The sequence below is a fragment of the Nilaparvata lugens genome, chromosome 7, assembly GCF_014356525.2.
Source record: "Nilaparvata lugens isolate BPH chromosome 7, ASM1435652v1, whole genome shotgun sequence".
Lineage (NCBI taxonomy): Eukaryota > Metazoa > Arthropoda > Insecta > Hemiptera > Delphacidae > Nilaparvata > Nilaparvata lugens.
The window spans coordinates 46,205,083-46,225,565 of record NC_052510.1 but is presented as its reverse complement, the minus strand read 5'-3'; the positions used below and the strand labels follow the sequence as shown (position 1 = coordinate 46,225,565).

Here is a 20,483-nt window from a genome sequence, read left to right as displayed (position 1 = left end):
TTTGGTTGGAGGGGGATGGTGAGACTGTAGGTATGGCTAGACAACTTTATACCTGAAGTTAGTTTATCAGTGTAATGAGTGTAATGTTACAGTGTTGTTCTGTAATACAATGTGTAGAATGTTAGTAGTATGAGTTAAAAACTGGGTTTTTTATTTTTTATGTGATTCATTTATCATTCTTTTACATTAATCTTTTTCTATAAATTTCATCGAAATGTATTTATTTATTTTAATTATTTACATGTAAGATAATGTAATGTAATATCATGTGCTGTGTATAGAGTGTAAGTATACTTCACTGTAGCTCTGTAATATAATGAGAGGAAAAAAGTTTGCTCCTCCATTTTCATATATTATTTTAGTAGATTCAACTTGTTTTTTGAATATTTTTTAATGAAAATATGATGATTGACTATTGAACAAAATATAATTTTTATTGGTATTTTCTCTTGGAATGATTGGAATATTGTACGTGGGAAATGGAGTGGGATCGACAACTTCGATTTATTTCAATTAATTATTTTGGATTGAATAAAAACGACTTGATATTGTCAAAACTACTGGTTTATTAAAACTATTTGGCGGTTCGCTAGAGATTGATAATGGTGTAACAACCAAAACTAGTTTCTCAAATTGTTCTTATAAATCAGTGGTTTTGACAATATAAAGTCGTTTTCATTTAATAGTTATTAATTCTGTATTTGGCTAGGAGCTGTTATTCATTCAATGATCGTGTTAAAATAAAATTCATTCAAATTAATAAAAACAATATAAAAATCTTAAAGTACCCTTTATTTTTTAAAAACTTTAAAATAGTTCAACAACTAGTATCGACCCTAACTTAAGTCATTTTCAAGTTGAAATTTAGAAAATACAAATATAAATTTAAACTATTTTAAAGTTTTTAAAAAATAAAGGGTACTTCAAGATTTTTTATATTGTTTTTATTAATTTGTTAAAAAGTAGCCCATGTGAGTCAAGTGTTTTTATAAAATTCATTTGTATCCTATTAGCATTATAATAAAAATACTTATTCAACTCTATCTAATGACCACCTTCACATCTTCACAACAACACAGAAAATTATTTTTGATTCTGTTTGTAATGGATGATTTTTTCGTGTTCTGCAGAATGAGCTGACATCTCTGAAAGACATGAAAGAACAGCTGATGCAGGTGAAGGAATCGGTTCACAACTTTTTGTCGGATACAGGCAACGCTTCTTCCGCCATCCTCAAGGAGGAAGTGGCTGATCTATTACGTCAGTGGGAAGATGCTTCAAAGAGGTAAGAAACATTTATACTGAATTGTAGAAAATTTAAATGATACTTGTTAGTTCGACAGCAATAAATTATTTCACTTGATTTTCTAAGTATCAAAATAAAGTTGTATTCATTTTTTTAGTTACCGTACTTACTTACTTACTTTTCTTGTTCGTCACAATTATTAAACTGCATTAAGGGAGCAACGATCCCGCAGTATATATGACACGTCAAAGTTTAATATAATATCTACCATCCTTCATATTTCAACACAACAGTCAATAGAACACAAACATTAATTAACATTAACTAACAAGGAAGTCTGCTAACCTGTAAGGACACAATACAATAAGGAATTCCCTGAGTGTCTTTTTGAACTCCTTCAAGTCCTCAATTTCTCTTATGTGAGATGGAATTGAATTAAATATTTTCATTCCCATATAAAACGGGCCACTCTCCAGCAGACTAAGTCTATGAGGTGGGTAAACAAAACCTATAAATCTTGTATTATGGGGATGACTCACCTGGTTCTCCTCATACATTCGACTATTTTTGAGAACGAAAATTGCTAAATCTAATATATAAATAGCAGGAGCCATCAGCAATCTCTTTTCTTTAAAATAAGGCCTGCAAGAACGCCGTGAATTAATCTTTTATGATTGTATATATTATTTCATCCAACTTCATGTTATGCATACAAATAATAACTGTGAGCGAGCGCAATTTATTCAATATTCCCCAAACATTAATGAAACATAAAATTCACAATAACATAACAAATAAAATATTCCTTCATTTCTAAATAAGTATTCTTTAACTAATATTCCTAAAGGTACTATTCCTCAAATTAAATTATTCATTTTTATTTTCTCTTTTGTTGCTCCAGTTATGTGTTTGATTCCTATTCCCAATCGTCATCTTTTATTAGGTAAAAAATAATGCATATTCATTTATTACGCACTCAAGACACTCATTTGATATGTGCATCAGAAAAAAATTCTTCCCCTATTAGATTTTTAATTCGTGAAAATTATGTTTTAAAATTCTACTATACATTATCATTTTACCATTATTCATTTCATTATTTCAAACAAACACTATTTAGTATGCTAGCAATGAATATATAATATCAAATCAACTAGTTCATGAAGGACAAAACTAATTCTTGAAAAATGATGTTTTATAAAGAGATTATTCATATTGTTTTAAATATACGCTATTCAGTATGTTATTAATAAATATATATGAACAAATCAACTATATGAGATAAAAATAATTCTTTAAATATAAGGTTTAAAAATTAAATTATTCATTTCTATTTTGTCATTATTTATTTTATTTTTCCAAATAAGCACTTCTTAGTATGTTATCAATTAATAGATGATATCAAATCAACTATATGAGACAGATTTCTTGAAATTGATTCCATCATAAATTATTAAGTAACATAGAATAATAACTAAAAAAAACACTTAACTCACATGGGCTACTTTTCAACAAATTAATAAAAACATTAAAAACTTTAAAATAGTTCAACGATTTGTTTCGTAAGTTTTTTAAATAATAAAGGATACTACAAGATTTTTATATTGTTTTTATTAACTATAAAAATTATCCAACTTTTAGTGGTGCCGATGACATTACTTTAGATCAATGCTGCCACACTAAGCAACAAAGATGTCCAGCAAAAATTATTTGAGATGGGAACAGGTGCTCTGTGGCTTTCTGCAAGTGTAATAGAGATGGAGGGGGCTGCATGATGAATTATTCCGAACCCCGTAAAAGAGGGTCCACAACTGCAATAATGATATCCGAATTGTTTTCTAACGCCTAGTTGATAGCCGTGGCTGGACACTGTTGGTCTTTTTATGTAGTTTTTACGGCGGTTAGCAGATGACGAAGGGAGACTTGGTTTCAATCAGAGTGGCACCACCATCGGTTGGGGAGAGGGATGTGTCGTGTTTTATCTTTTCTACCGCAATCTGTTATGATTTCTCAATATGTGCAGTCAGTGCTACAATGTGGCATGACTTTCAAAAAGATGCTTTGTTGACGATAATACACCATTGTGTCATTAGAAATTACAATAAATCAATAGAATATTGATTTAGATTATAAATTCTTATTCAATTACTGTGGTGAAATACATTTTTGATATATTAAACTCCTACAAACTGGTTATGAAGTATTGTGTTATCAGAGATTATAGATTATGTTTATAAGATACTCATAAATCTTGATCTAAATTAATTTGTAGTGAATTAGGGGGTTTTGTTGGAATAAATTCACAACATAGAATTCAATATTTCTGTAATTCAATATTTGTAGTACTTTTATGAAATTTTTATAATACGGGTAAAAATTTTTGTAAATTCTGTACGTTACAAAAAATGTCGGCTATATCTTATTTTCGAGGATATGTATATCTTATACATCCCCTTATCCCCACTCCTGGAAACGCCACTGTCTGTACCAGATAGAATTTATATTTTTTCCTCATTTTAAAAAGAATTATAGTATAGTCTCAAAATTTTCACTGTTCAAAGTGTTGAAGATGTGGATAGTGAACACAATAAGTGTTTACTAACACTCAAAAAAGTAAAATTTTATAGATTAGATTATTTTTAGATTTTCAATGTACTGAGTTGTACATTCATTGATTTGGGTTGTTCTCAGTTGTTGATTTTCATTTATTCAGTTCTATGATTTATTAGTATATTTAAATGTTAATATCTTTGGAACGGTCCGAGATATCGATGTGCGGCTTCCACCATTCATTCATCTCTTGAAATTTTGTATGGAAAACATGTGTGACATAACCACCTTCTTATTTAAAAAAATGAATGTTGGATTCAAAATTGCAAATCTAAGATGGCGGATCAGAATTTTGAAGCCACAGAAAAGTATTCTTTTTCATTCAAATAGGATCCCAAATGAAAATTATTATCAAATTATCCTTCTAACAGATATATTAAGCTGTTCCCCAACATACTCATGCCTTACTCTGTAGAATTAAATTTATTGCAGAATGTATCAATCAAACAACACAAAATAGAAAGTTTGGGATTTTTATTGAATTTGAATTAAAATGATTTCACATATGCCTCACTCTTTTTAGTAGAAGTATTCAACAATAGTTTTCTATTAGCTGACAATATTGAGCGCTGATTTTCCTTTCAAATCATATTAATGTGGATATGAATTGTGATATTTGTATGATTGTATATTCTAAATAGTAACAAATTGCAACGGTAATAATTCATTTATAATGAAAATAATTCATTTGGTTCTGTGTTGGCAGAGTGAAACAACAGTTGAGCACACTGCAGTCACTGTCGGACGCATGGCAGCTGTTTGAAGTGCACCTGTCTGAGCTGCAGTTGGCGCTGCGTGGAGACCACAAGACCATGCTAATGCTGGACACGGCACTCAACAAGGGGGGCACTGTCTCCTCCGACGTTGCCACGTCTGTGCGCGATGTTGCCAAAGTGCTATCCGAGAAACAGGATGGTTCTAGTGAGGTAATTAACAACCACATTACATAATGTTACTGTCATATTATCTCTAAAAAATGTTGAAGTCCCAGTTTTATAACAAAATTTAATATTTATCTCATTTTTGGACAAGTTTAATGTCTTATACGTGTTTATCAAATACTTCTGAAGGTTTAAGAACAAAAAGTTTTCTTTGGAAGTGCATTTTTCATGAAGAAATTTCAAAGGCAAGATTACAAATGTATTCCAACCTTGAAATGAAAGTGTTATTGTGTATTACATTATGAGTGGAGTGGATTTTGAACTCTCAATTTGAAGCTCAGATTTTGCAGGCCGGACACAGCAATGTCTCCCGGCTACATAGGCCAAAGAAGTTGTTTTACTTGTGAAAAACCTTGAAACGTTGTAAAATTAGGCTAGTTATCTATTGTGGGATTCACTCCATCATCCGGCAGGATTGGTTGAATATGTTATTTAAAATGAATGCTGACAGTTTGATGGAGTGAATCTTATCAAGTTGTATGTTAGTTCATCCCGAATTTGATGAAAGTTGTTATTGTATGAATGAATGAATAAACCAACTAAAATCTTGTTCACTAAGGCTGACCACTAACAAGTCTTTCGAATATGTTTGAACAAACATGTCTGTTCAGACAAGTTGTGTCATCAGCGAAAGGCTTTCAACAAACTTTTTTGAGTTTATGTTTTTGTGTCTTCGATTTTTTGTTCTTTATATTTCATTCGTTGTTCTTTTTGAGGTTAAATAATAGATAACCTCAATATAGTAATTTATACTCACAAATTAAAACAAAGTATGTTGAGTTAATTGAGTAGTTTATCATATTATTCAGAAGAGGAAAGAAATGGATCAATAACATGAGAATACCGGTAATGATATTATTTCATTATTGCTGTTAATATGCATAAAACCGTTTGCAAGACAATGTTAGAGAAAATCTATTGCTACTTTTTGACCACAGCTTCGTCCTCAATATCAGTTGAACGTTATTAAAATAAACTAAATATACATGTCATAATACTAATGAATGCTATTTTTCAGGACGGTTTGTTAGCTTCGACCGATTCGTCGATAGTGGTGCTCGGGTCGCAGACCATAGAGGGGGGCTCCTGCTCCGGCTGTGGCTTCGTGTCGGACAGTGGCATTTCCGACTCGGGTTCCGACCAGGAGATGAGTGAGAGGGAGAAACGACTGGCTATGCTGAGGCGGCTGGCCAGGCAACTCGAGGCTGAACTGTCCAAGCATTGGCCGGGCTCAAAGGCTATCAACGACTTGAAGAAGGTCAGTAATTGAAGAATATAGAATGAAAATTTTGGCTTGTAATTGTAGAAGGTTAGTAGTTGAGTTGTAGTGATTAAGCAATGTAGAATTAAATTTTGGCTTGTAATTAATTAGTGATGGCAAAAAGCATCTATATATCGGTCATTCGATAAAAATAGCAAGCAACATATCGATAACAGGAAAATCAATATGTGAAAATCGATATATTAGAACCGAAATATCGTTATTACCGATTTATTTGACTTTTGAACTCACTGCCGGCGCACAAGTTGTTCTTTGCCGGTAGTGCCATACTGCATATAATTGAGAATATTTATTTTATTAATTTGTATATGATATTTTTGGCAAATGAATGAATTTGAATTTGATATTCGTATTGAATATGATACGTATGCCCATTTATAAGCAAGGCTATCTTTGTACTTTACAGTCTCAGAAATGTTTGTCGAATACTTAATTACTATAGCAGGAACTACTAGTACCTTTTTTTAGAGGGTACTAGTAATTTCAATAATAATTGAACATTCAAGAAGGCCTAATAATATACTTTATTAGAGTTAAATACATGAAAGCGTCCTCATATCATAATAAATTTAATTGTTTTCAAAAGTCAGATCGGTAAAAATATTCTATATTTAGCAGATATATTTTCAGAAGGCCAAAAATCATATATCTAACTAATATATCGGAAGCAAAATGTCGATATTTCCGATACATAGATATTTGGATTCAATTCCTACTTGTAATACGCCTCTAGTAACTGAAATAATCCTCCTAAATTTGCATTTATGCACATTATACTCAATACTTTCCATACAAGAATAATTATGACGTTAGGTGTGATAAGAGAGCTTACTTAAATTAAAAATGTAACTATACTGACTTCGAAGTTTTGGTTTGCTATGCCTTGTATTTTTGCGTCGTAAGGTAATGTTTTACCTCAAAATTGTTTTACCAATCAGTTTTTATAATGCAAATAATGTGTAACGCTAGTTTGCTTCCAAATGGTGCTCATTGGTCAACGCTTAATGGACTAGCAAGTAATAGCGGTCAGACAAACTTAATGTTCTCCTCCTACCAAAAACTATAAAAAAATCTCAAATTTAAAGTGTAGGATATATGTGGGACCTATGAGCTCTATATGTGTTGTGTATCCGTCATATGCTAAATAATAACTTTTATTTCAATTCTGGATCGATTTTTGTTTGCAGCAAATTTGTACCATCGAAACAAAGCTTAAGGACCTCCAGCAGACATGTAGGCAGTTGATTGTGAGAACGGCCGAGTGTGCTGAGGCTAAGGTTGCTAGGAAATCTCTTCCATTAGATTTCGCCAATAACACTGTTGATGTCGCTCCACGAATTCTTTCCTCCAGGTATGTAGGCTATAAATTATAAAATAATGTTACACTAGAATTGAAATGCTTCTCCATCCAATTCATTATATCGAAACTGTCGAAATTCTTTGATCAATTCTATTCTCTATTGAATCTATCATATTTTTCTATTCTCTATCTCAAATTTCACTATAGGGTCATCTCTATTTCAAATAATAGCTTAGTAAATGGTCTGAGAAAACTGAAAAATTTGATTTCCGAGAGTTTTATGTACCGTACCAAAAGATTAATTTATTCAAAATATTAGAATGATTTCAGACCTAATTAGTTTTTGTTGAACATTTCCCATGTCGCAGGAGAACGTTGGAATAACTTTTGAAACACATGTTATGTTCGCCGAATTAACGTTATTTCCAATGTTGATAATCCATTGAGGAGTGGTTGAAAAGAGAATAAGATGTTGATAAGACATTAAGGGCCGGTTTCTGAGCTCGGGATTTTGCTAAGTTCTAGACTTTAAACAGCTGGAGTTAGAAAATTGGCTTTCCGAAACGGGGTGTAGTCGTAGTCATAGTCAAAGTCTCGTTTAAAATTGAATTTCAAAAAACTAGAAAATTGAACTCAAAATAAAATAAAGAGAAAATACTGTAAAGTTTCAGCTATTTCGTATTATTTAGGAATGTTTAATTTCGTCAAGGAAAAACGTTTCCAATTATAGAAATGAAAAAACATTTATATTGCTGCAACTATTTACTGTGACTACGCCCCGTTTTGGAAAGCCAATTTTATGACTCCAGCTGTTTAGTCTACAACTTACCTAAATCACGAGCTCGGAAACCGGCCTTAAGAACGACGATGAGGGGATGAGGCCCAACATATCCACATAGGATAAGGTAACGAAAAACCCGTCGATAATGATAAAATTTGCAAAAGTGGCTGAGATTAAGTCTACGCCTAAACGTTGAAAGATTATGTAACTTAGGCTATTAAGGGACCAGGATACAATATTGTATATTTTCATCGCAAATGGATGAGAATATTTATGCTAAATTAGTAAATTAAAGATAATTAATTAAATTTATTAATAGCTTGATAAATTGAAGTTGATATCTAACATTAACAACTAGTTGATAACTAGCTTAGTAATAAATCAAAGTTGAAGATAATACTCACAAATACACATTCTCATCAAACATCAATATAAGGATGGAGTTTCTTTATGCTAAATTATACGGATCACCACAAGGGCAATCCTCTGGATAAAATATTTTCAAATTCAGATATAATCTGTAACTTCTGGAAACCATAGGTAAGGTCCTCTTGAAAGTTGACTATCAATCTCACGCGAGAGCTGCAGATTCCAAGCTTATTTTTAACCGAAATAACTATCACTTTGACTCAAAACTTTATCTCTATTGTGCAGGATTAAAAGTTCTATAAAACCAACCAATTTTTTCAGTTATATAATCAACGTGAAAATTGCAATTCACAAAAATAGAGCAATCTGTGATTTAATATGACTAGTGCTTCTCTCTGGCGATTATTAACGGAACTATGGCAGCACTTTAGAAGAAAGGCGCCAGATTTTGAAGAGTCGCAGTTTGGAAGAAATTGGTGCTAAGCGAAGAGACTTTTTTAAATTATAAAAAAAATAAATTGTAGCTTACAAAATTAATCATGTGTCTGAATTGTCTGATTTATTAAGATTACTTTAATTATCATTTTGAATTTAATTAAATAGTCTAATTTAATACAGTATTATTACAGGATAGATATCAGAACATCTCACCAGCAACAGTATCCGACAGTATTATTATTTATAGTAGGTAGTAGCATAGACATGTAATGTTTTAGTTATGCATGTGTGTTTCACGAAGGATGCTACCTAAATAAAAAAAATCTATTGCACTACTACATACGGGGGTATACTTTTATGACGGGAATTTCATGACAGTAGTAGTTGATGATAACCTTTTCAGCGAGTCCTTTTTAGGTGACTGCAACAAAGTCCAATAATTACCATGGTTAACTTTTCTTAATTTTTTTATTTATTAATTCATTTGTAGATACTTTGATAATACAGATCATATTAATAATATTATTGGGATTGAACAACAAAACTATTCTACTCCCAAATTATTTAATAACATGCCAGAATAAGGTTATGATTTTACTGTTGAAATTATCATTAAAATAATAAATTATATCTGCAGTAAGGTTCATGTTACGTGAGTATAATGGCAGTGTTTGATTAGCAATGGTGTTGCTATCCTTGTCTATCATTCAACAAAGTGGATAGCACTATTTCTTTCTCGCTTTGCTCTGTTGCCAGATCGTCTTTTAACAATGTAGAATTAATAATTAATTTACAAAATATTTCAACTTAATTATAAAAATTAATTATGAAATTATTCAAAAATATAATTTCTTTCTTGATAAATATAATTGATTATAGATGGAATTAAATAGAGAATGCATTTATTCAAATGCTAATTAATATATAATTATTATTGAACGAAAATCCTAAATAAATGCTGCAAATCATCCCGAAGACCTCTGCTACTGCAGACATTGACAACAGGGGTAACAGCTAGATGGAAATTCGATGAGAACTACTATCCAAAAATTAGTTGCCAGCCCGGGAATCGAACTAGTAGAACGTGTAAGGGCAAGCATTCCTGACTGGCAATTGGGAGGTACCGGGTTCGATTCCCGGGCTGGCAACTAATTTTTGGATAGTAGTTCTCATCGAATTTCCATCTAGTTGTTAGCCCTGTTGTCAATGTCTGCAGTAGCAGAGGTCTTCGGGGTGATTTGCAGCATTTATTTAGGATTTTCGTTCAATAATAATTATAATTGATTATTCTAAACGAGTATGAATCGTTAATATTACATCAATAAACCTGTATCAGCTACCGTGTATAGAAAGCATTGACAAGACAGAGGATCGGCAACGTTGTTCTCCTATCTTTCTCCACGTGGACCTCACTATACCTATTCCAAAGTACTTTATACATTGAACATAGCCCATGCTCTTTATTATACTCGTAATATACGATTTCTATTTCTAGTGTGCAACGATTCCCAGTTCACACTATCCCCATTAAACTATATCTTATTTCAAAGAATACATAGAAAATAAACGATTTCCCTCACATTTTTGTGATGTAGGCCTACTGTAAAAGTGAGACCTCTTTCAGCTTTTGAACCCCAAGTCCATTTTCCGGTTGAGCGACCCAAAAGTGGCCAAAGTAGCGCAGAAAAGTCGAGCTATCAGACCGTAACTAGCGTTGAGAAGTACAGGGTTAGCAGAAACGTCTTAGTGGCTGACGTCTGATGCTGTTACACCCTTTTGTGCGGCGCTGGGGACTTGTAAGCTCGCTACTAAACACCGATAATGGTGCTAGGGCGTCGAGACGCCCTTCACAGCCTGTACCCCGATTGTGTCTTGCATATGAATCGTCTAATTTTCCACCTTTTTCATTCGCTTTCTTCTACTTCATTATTATTTTCTCAAGATCCTCTCTCCTCCTTCCGTTCTCCCTCCCTCTCATTATAATCGAATATTCTAGAATGACAATAAAAACTTCGCACCCTTACTGAGGAAAGTCAAGGGGCTGTTGCGTTGAATGCACCCTCCTTCCTGTTCTTTTCGTTTTTCGTGCGTTCTTTGATCGCAGTTCCTCCCAACACTGAACCATCTGTAATCTTGAATTATTCGCTGCTCAATCTATAAATAAACGATTCTGTAGATGCGAGATCTGGCATGTACATGTCATTCATTGTTTTATTCCACTGTTAACTGATGTACGGTAATAAACATTCTCATTTTCTACCAGGACATTGGTTCGATTGAAGTAGAAAAGAGGAAATTTTGAAAATTACAATACCTGTGTGATTCAAGTGATTGATTAGTATTGAAATTGAAAGAATATTTTTATCTCAGTATTAGAATTATCAGTATCATCCCGAAGAACTATAAGGATATTTAATAATTGAAGTATTTAAAGTATTAGATAGAAACGTAAAGGATATTTTTATATTTGAGACTGTCATTCGGGTTTCAATGGTTCGGGACTTCGAAAAAGGCTTCAATCTGAAGAAACCTTCCTTGAATATTCAATAAATAGATGAAAGAATAAGACATTGATGTTTTCCATACCATTATATTTATTTAAGTTAGTGGTATTGTCAACATCTATGTCTTATTCTTTCAATTATAAAGTAATACTCACAACATCTCTTCCCATACAATCAGATTGGTAGGGCTTATTAGGGATATATTATTATACTATTGAGTTAGTCAATTTGATATTAGTTTTCTAAAATAGTTACCAATAATTTCGAGGTACAACAACAGTCCCTATCATATTTCAGCGCTTTTTTCGAGATTTCGATTTAATAAAAAATTGAATGATTAGGCTACATCATTAATTGAGTGAAACTTGAAATATTTTTACGGTAAGAAGTTTCTCATTCATAATCCCGTTCTCATTCTCATTCCCACTGGAAAATCGAAAGCGTGTCATTGAATTTGGAATAAATAGTTATTATCAGACTTGTAAAAGTAGTAACATAAGTAAATGTAGGAAAATTGGAGACGTTGCCCAACTTTATCGCGTTGGTTAGTTGAGAACAATGAACAAACATCCCTTAATGGATGCAATATGGTGAGTCGGAACGACTCTTTTAATTACCCATTTGAGCTTCAATTACTCTGATGATCCCAACTTCTTTTCTTGTCCTTGTAATTGTCTCGTCTTATCCTCCTCTTCTTCTCCTCATTAGAAGGGTTCCCGCCATAATCGTGTGCTAGTATGCAAATTTGAGCAAGCTTTTAATGGGGATTAAGCTTTTCAACTGCTTGATGCTCATCAACGTGGAGCTTATATTGCAATAAATGCGTGGATTCTTCAAGAGGGAAGGATCCTCTTATTGTCTTCCCTCGAGGATCTCAGACCTATTTGAAATTGCCGCAATTATGTTGCAAAAATAGCAATTATGTTGAGTGACTTTCATGAAAAGTCTACTAAGTAAAATCATAAAGAAAAGGTAGCATACTCCAAAAAATAGGTTACTCTTAATATCTCATGCTATAATTTCTCTATGCAAAATTAACGTGGGTCCTTCGAATTTACAATTATTCCTTGTCAGTACAAGGTACAATCAGTTTCGAGTTCTCTCAAAAATGAAGTTCCAATAGAATAATTAGAATAATTGAAACAGCAAAACAAAATCAATCTGATAGGTTCTACCCTCTAGTGGAAGCCAACCTTACTTTAGCCTATACTGTTAGTTTAAATATTTATATTATATTATTTCATATTATTATTTATTTTCTGTGAATACAATTACGAATCATATAAATATGATCGAGGAAGAACAACAGGCATGGCCCAAAACTATTCTGTTCCCATATTTTGATAATGAATAACATGTCCGAAAAAATTTCATGTCTGAGAAATGTCGTATTAAAAGGCATCAATCATCAGTAGTTTGTTGGTAAATACAACTTATAGGCTTTCCAACGATCTAAATACGCATAGTAATTTGACATGATTAATGGTAGCATGTTTCGCCAATTGAGCCATTTTAATTAGAAATACCTGAATGTCTTTTTGATTAAGTTAGGGCCAGATGAACAGTAAATTGCCGCATCAATTCAGCATTAATTCGCAGCGACAGGCGAGAATCGCCGTGCGGCCATTTACAGCGCGTCTGGCTATTTATTTCATTTCATTTTCTATTTTATTTCATTTCAATCTGGCTATTTATTTCAGTCTGGCTATTTATTTACATGGCGTCTGGCCTTCCATTCTATTTTATGCAGCCTATATTGCCGTAGAATTCTACTGCTAATATCTGGTCCCACTTGAATTATACAAAATTATAATATTATGGTATTTGAATAATATTTTGTTAATCGATCCATTTCTAAATTCGATGTGAGGGATCTCATTAGTGATCATTATTTTTTCTAGGAGTACTATCAGGCTGGGCGCACACCAGTTAGTGAAGACAAGACATGAACAGACACGTTTAGTCGCAATACTTCTCATTGATGCTTATGAAGACATGTCTCATTGCAATGACTAATCAGTGTGAGTTGCTTCATAAGCAACAATGTGAAGTATTGTGACTAAACGTGTCTGATCATGTCTTGTATTGTCTTGACTAACTGGTTTGCGCCCAGCCTTAAGCTTTACAAATATATGATTACAACTTCTATCTTTAGAACACAATTCTCATTTTTTGTTAAGTTACAGTTATGTTAACAGTTTACAGTTACAGTTGTGTTAATTTACCATAAGCTACTCGGTACATGATGGTTTCATTTTTTCCATTGAATTTGCTGTTTACAGAAACAGGTTTATTGTTTTATTTCTACCATTAATCAATCTAGTAATAAATTTATTGATTCCCTCATTCAGTTCTAGCAGTTCTAATTAAAAACTTGACCTACCTACTGAAATTTCGAAGAATTCAAAGTATGCCTATAACCAATCCTCGGTAAATTAAGAATCTATGTGCAATATTTCAAGTTAATCAGTCCAGTAGTGCAGACGTTATGTTGCGTTATTCGTGAATTTCCTATCCCGTACATGTATAAACCGATTCTTTCCTTCATTATAATGTTATAGATCTATTTTTTTGTTTTGTTCTAGGCAATGTGACAAGAAAGCCTGCTCGAGCGACAACCTTGGCCTAGGAGACCCCGACGACCCAGAGCCCGGAAAACCGAATTCCTGGCTTTGGCGAGTGATGCGAGCAGCCCTGCCTTTCCAAATGGCAATCATGGCGATTTTCTGCATCGCCTGTCTGCTGGAACCCAACTGCTGTGACAACATCAACAATCTCAACCTGTCCTTTTCGCCCCAATTGCGCTATTACAATGGTTCACCACCGGTTTAAACCAGTTCCAACTTCTAGTGTGTGTCGTACACCCGTACCCCTGGACTATCAAATGAGAACCGAATCATGCATATTCATTGTCATACTCTTGAGACAACAGTATGATATTATATAATGTCTTCTCTATAAGATTGATTTACATCGTGTACAACCATAGAGATAAGATAGCATATGTGTATCGCCTTGTAATTTGCTACATAATTACAAATAATTTTTTAGAGCATTTTATTAATAGCATATTTGTTGTTGTTTTTTGTAATTACAAATAATTAAAAATTACTTATGCTATCTTTCCTCTATGGTACAATCGATTAAACATCTAAATCAAATTATTCTATTCTTCAGTTATTCATATTGAAATACATATGAATGCGAATTAGTCCATCATCAATATAAAAATTGAATGGTTTATCAAATCAAATTTTATTCTTCAATTATTCGTATTGAAATGAATTCATATTGGACCATCACAAGTGAAGACCATCAACAAAGTAAAAATTGATGAAACTTTCAAATCAATTTATATTCTTCAATTATTCACATTGAAAGTAATGCATATGGACCACCATTATCTTAATGAGATTGAATGAATAATGTTTGACCTATTCTCATTCCTTTGAACAAGGGTACGGGTGAGATGTAAAGAACATGGAAACATTATTATGATATTGTATTTCATGGATTGTGTTATTTAAACGTTGATTGTATTCAATAAATTGTGTTAATCGTTTAATGTATTTTAGATGTTCTTCTGAAGCTCTACAAGACTCAGACATCATCGGGTTTTTTTGTTTTTTGAATTGTAAACTATGGTTTATGATTTTTTATGATTCTCCATGAATTTAGGAAAATTTGTCAATTTGTATTGATTCATTCATATTGAATGATGATTATTATTATTCTCGTGTCAGTTTTATGAAACAAACCTTAAATTGTTTATTTTTGTTAGAATTATCGTAGATTATCACAGAACAACTTTGCTTCTGTAGTTGAAGATTCTTCCAGCGTAATTTCGCTTTTATTTATGTGATTCTGCTCTGTCACTGCTTCACTTCTTTATAGTTTTATCTACTTTATTTTTTACTAATAGACTTACATAATATGTTATTAGTAAATAATCGAACATACTTAACAATTTGTGTGTACAGTGATTCGAGCAGAAGAAAAGATCCAATCGTCAAAATAATTTAATAAAAACTACGATTGTATGAAAATTTCCCACTTGATGATCATCGGAATATTCATCAAGTGAGTTTTTTTGAACTATATATATTCTTCCAAAACGAGAATTTATTGTGAATTGCATTTTCCATCATGGGGAGTCCATCAGGGTGATTATATCTGACTTGATTAAACAATTATTAACATTTAGCATAATGCTCGTCCTCCATATCATGCAAAGAAAGTCATAATTTTTTTAATTTTCCAAAAATTTTAAATATGGAGTCTTTGCATTGGCGAGGCATTGACAAATATGGGTAATGATGGTAAAGGACGGTGAAGAAAGAAGCATTACATAAATACTTTTGTCTTTTCTCAATTTTAACATCTATTAATGTACTTAGTAATGTTGAGTGCAAAGATTTTAACGAATATGATTGACTAGAGTAATTTAAGTCATGAAAGCGGAGGTATTTGTGTGGCTTTAGTGGGGTGTGTCATTCTTCATGGAAAGGGATCGTCGTTAGTTAGTGCCTTCTTTGTCTATTATCTATTACCTTCAAATAATGGAGCTTATGTGAATAGTTAGTCTTACGGTTTTCATGGTTTGGATATACTATCACTAATTTATGGATGTAGCAGAGGGAGTCAATAATAATTATTGTGTAATTGTTCGGCGGTAGGTCTAATAATTATGATTGTTCTGTGCATGCTATTCAATGTAATTTCTAAGAGGTTTTGGTTGAACATGTTTAAATGGATCACCACTATTTGACGGGTAATTTGTGCGGGATTTTTTCTATCAATTTCTGATCTCATTGACTATTTTCAATATCTTCATTTCCAGCTAATTCAAAATGTTGTTTGCTTAAAGATGAGAACGTAGCATTTTGAATTTGAATCTATATTTTCAGAAATTCAGATCGCATTTTGAGTATCCTAACAACATCTATGAGGTAATTATCATCTCAAGGATAGATTATATTAATTGAGGAAACTTAATTATTTAGTGAATCAAAATAGCATTCGATTTGTATTTGCTTGGTTATCAAGTTGATTATATATTTTTCATACTATATTAAACTTGTTCATATAATAATTTAGATCAAAAGTGTAGTTTGAAAATAGAATAGATTGAATATGTGTATGTATGTATTCGTGTGTGAATGTAGTTAAATGATTTTCCGAATCATGAATGTATGTGTTATACTTTTATTTTGCCTCTAGTTGTAGATGTTAATCCTAGTTCTAAGGGCTGAAGAATTCTGTTCCACTTATAAGTTTTTACTTCTCTATTTTATACTTGAAATCTTAATACATCAGTCTCTCAATGATTGTTCAGTAATAACTCTATTTAAACATTTGTGTAATTGAAGATTGTTAAATTCAATAATAATTATTCATTATGATAATGTACTTACTGTATAATTCTAACGTTGCAAAATAACATACGAGTTATAGATAGTTTTTTACAAAAGTACTATAATAATTTCAAAGTAAAAATTCACACTGCCTTAAAATTGATAAAAAATTAAAAATATATATGATTAAAGCTCTTAACTACAAAATCATTAATGGATTCCATTTTCGTAACCAGTTTGACTGATTTCAAATATAATTCATTTGATACCCAATTTTTATTAATAATAGAAATGATCTTAATATAGTTTTAAACGTTTTCTAAAATCTTCGATTCCCCTATTCTGATTTGAATTAACTCTTTTATTAATTAAAAGCTTCAAATAAAAATGAAACTAGATTTTTGAAATCCACTGACATAATCAAAAAAGTAATTTTTTGTCATATTTAATGATAATATTTGGGACAGGTTTTAATGCTAAAATTATATTCGGATGAGAATTTTGTGAAATTTTAGTTTGTCTTGTGTTACTAATTCGATTCTCATAGAATCTTATTTAGATGATAAGCTGAAAATGGTACAAATTTAATTGAGATTTTCTTACCAATTTTATATTTGCGATATTTAATCTTTTTGTCGGCTATAAATTATTCTTGTAATGTCTGAAAAATTAAACTGGAATTATCTAGGAATTATGTGTTTCTTACTCCGATGATACTTCAAATAAATAATTCAACTAAACTTCAACGGCTTATAACATTTGTTAGTTACCAGTGCTAGTTACAAACAAATCAATTATATTATTAAAATCAAGAGTTTTCAATGACGTTGAACTGATGTCTTCCTTTTGATACATTTTACAATTTAGTTGGATAAGAATGAAAATTATATTCTAGATTAATATTTATCATTGTTTTACGATTGTGTTTAATTGTCAAATTTGTTTTACAGATACTTCAAATTCGTATTTTCAAGGTTTATTTTTATGAAGTTGGAACTGTGTGGTGTACCATTTGGACCAAAGTGTTTTGTAATCATGAAGTCTATAAAAGTTTGAGAAGGCTCATAAAATGAGCCAAAAGATAAGTAAAAATTCATAACAATGGATTTATGTGAATTATTGAATTTTACCATCTATGTGAAGGATCATGATGGTCTTTTTGTTTGATTGTTTATCCAGGGTCGATTTTTATTTATTTTTTTGAGTTTTTTATGAGAATAATCATACAAAAGAGGCATGATTCATTTTCACGTCTTTTAAACTTCCAATATTATACATAACTTCCAATATTAATATCATACTAAATGGTTTGACTTGAATTACTCCAAAGTGTAGACCTACTATTGTTCTTGTGAGTCATTCTAGCTCATGAATTGTGTTTTCATTTTATTGTGTATTTTATAGGTACCATCAGTCTTATTCAAACATAGCTAAGCAAGGTTTGAACATTCTATGACTTGAACCAAACAATATTTCATTCCATTATGTTGCCCAAAAATAATGTTTATGTGTAATCCTTGAATTATACTTTGATGTTTTCTTTCCAGGTTGATTTTATTTTGTAGAATGTTGATGTAAAACAAAAAAAAAGAAAAATAATAAATGTTTTGTAAATAATGTTGGGTTATTTTTTACCCTATGTTTTTGGAGCTTGGAAGAATATATATTCATTTATTTATCCCACATTGGATAATACACAATTTAGATATTATCTATATTTTTCAGTGAGGACATTGAAGTATTGAACACTTAACTGACTTAACCTTTTGCTCAGAAAGTACTCTCATCTGCTTTTAAAATGTACTCCTTCGCTTTCCTCCAAATATTACCCTGAGAAAACCCTTCCTCTCATTGAGCGATCATTTTCGAATAAAATATAAATATCATTAAATCTTTTCATTTCTGAATAACTACAATGCAGTCTGTTTCCCATGCAAATTATTAACTACTGTTAATATCTAAATTATTCAAAAAAATCTTTCGAATGTTGTGTAGTTCTATAGCCAACTATAGTTATCTATAGTTACATAATAGATTGGCCATGATAGTTCCCATGAAAACATTCTGACTATGTTGGTTTTTTCTTTGAAATTCAATAATTAAGCTTGTTAGTTCATGAAATCTAAAATAAAAAAAATTTTCCAACATGCTAGAGTGTAGTGAGAGACTTATTTGCTTGTTGATTCTAAAATTTATAATTCTTCAGTTCAGTCCCAGTCAGTTCAGAATGGGCAACTGCACAGGGTGGAAAATATTTGAGGGCGCAAAATTCAATTACAGTATTTTCCAGTCATTAGATGGCACATTAATTAGTATATTGTGCCAGAAAGAGAAATGGAGTTTTGGAAAGCCATAGAAATGCTTGGGTTCAAAGACCAAAACCTGCACTTGATATATTGAATTTAATATTTTCAGTGGAACAACATTGGAAAAAATAATGAAACTTATTTACCGATTGAAAAATTAATATCGGATCTAGATGAGAAATCAATCAACACCAAACTCGATAGGTTTAAGAAAATGGTTTAAGACCAGACGGCCAAGGGATCAACTTGTACTGTATTGTATAGCGTAAGGCCGGTTGCAGATGAACGACTATCGCATGTGGGAGCGATTATTTTCCTTTGTGGTACCACAAACGCAGCGCATACAGAATGCATTGGCAGGCATGGCAGTGGCACTGATACTTCCACATGACGTTGCGCGCTGGTAGCGATTATTTTCCTTGCGATTGTGGTACCACTGGTTTGAGCACTACGCTTCCACTAGCTTCTGTACCACAATCGCAGTCGCTGTGACTTAAAAAAAAACACCTATATGATAAAAACACCCGAGTATGATACAAACATCTGAAAACTTTTGCACTAATGCGCGTTTTCTCGAATGTAAGGTGAAAGTCTCTGCGTTAGTTGTATTGTTCTGTGGTAAGTCGGTCCCACATCCCTCATACGATAGTGGTTGGTCTGCAACCGGCCTAAAGGTATGGTTGTGTATGGTTGCTCTATGGTGAGCTTATATTGTTCACCTATATATAATACTCAGGCTCAGTTTCATAAACGCCTATTAAATCTTGGTTGAACGTCACAAGAAACGGAGAAGCCTTTTCTACTTTCCTTGCCTTATTACCATAGGTAGGAAAGTATTGCTTTCCGAAAAAATTAAGGTACCCCAAATTCTAAATTTCTATAAGTTTCAAGGTCCCCTGAGTCCAAAAAAGTGGTTTTTGGGTATTGGTCTGTACTAGTATGTGTGTAAGGATCCGACACATCGACAATTTCGACCTAATGCAATTCAAGATGGCGGCTAAAATGGGGAAAATGTTGTCAAAAACAGGGGTTTTCGCGATTTTCTCTAAAACGGCTCCAACGATTTTGATTAAATTCATATCTAGAATAGTCATTGATAAGCTCTATCAACTGCCACAAGTCCCTTATCTGTAAAAATTCCAGGAGCTCCGCCCCATCTATGCAAAGTTTGATTTTAGATTCCCAATTATCAGGCGTCAGATACAGTTAAACAAGAAATTTCAAGTGGAAAAGATTGAGCATGAAGAACTCTACAATTAATGTTTTGTAACATTTTCACCTAAAATTTTCGAAAAGTGCCCTCTCCTGAATCCCTCTGTGCTCCTGATTGGAATTTTTCTGCATAGATCTGA

At 32.0% G+C, this 20,483-nt stretch overlaps 1 protein-coding gene across 7 annotated transcripts in view; it reads left to right on the top strand.

The window, feature by feature from the left end:
• LOC111043821 overlaps positions 1-18,442 on the top strand; it is a 519,687-nt gene extending 501,245 nt beyond the window's left edge. For 6 of the 7 annotated variants that reach the window (XM_039432914.1, XM_039432915.1, XM_039432911.1 and 3 more), the window contains 5 exons: positions 1,131-1,285; positions 4,563-4,782; positions 5,816-6,055; positions 7,267-7,430; positions 14,057-15,019. In XM_039432914.1, the coding sequence (XP_039288848.1) occupies positions 1,131-1,285; positions 4,563-4,782; positions 5,816-6,055; positions 7,267-7,430; positions 14,057-14,303 (1,026 nt within the window). In that variant the 3' untranslated portion in view covers positions 14,304-15,019. Of the gene's footprint in view, positions 1-1,130; positions 1,286-4,562; positions 4,783-5,815; positions 6,056-7,266; positions 7,431-14,056 lie in introns of all 7 variants that reach the window. The other variant, XM_039432910.1, reaches the window with a different exon arrangement.
• Positions 18,443-20,483: the final 2,041 nt, after the last annotated feature.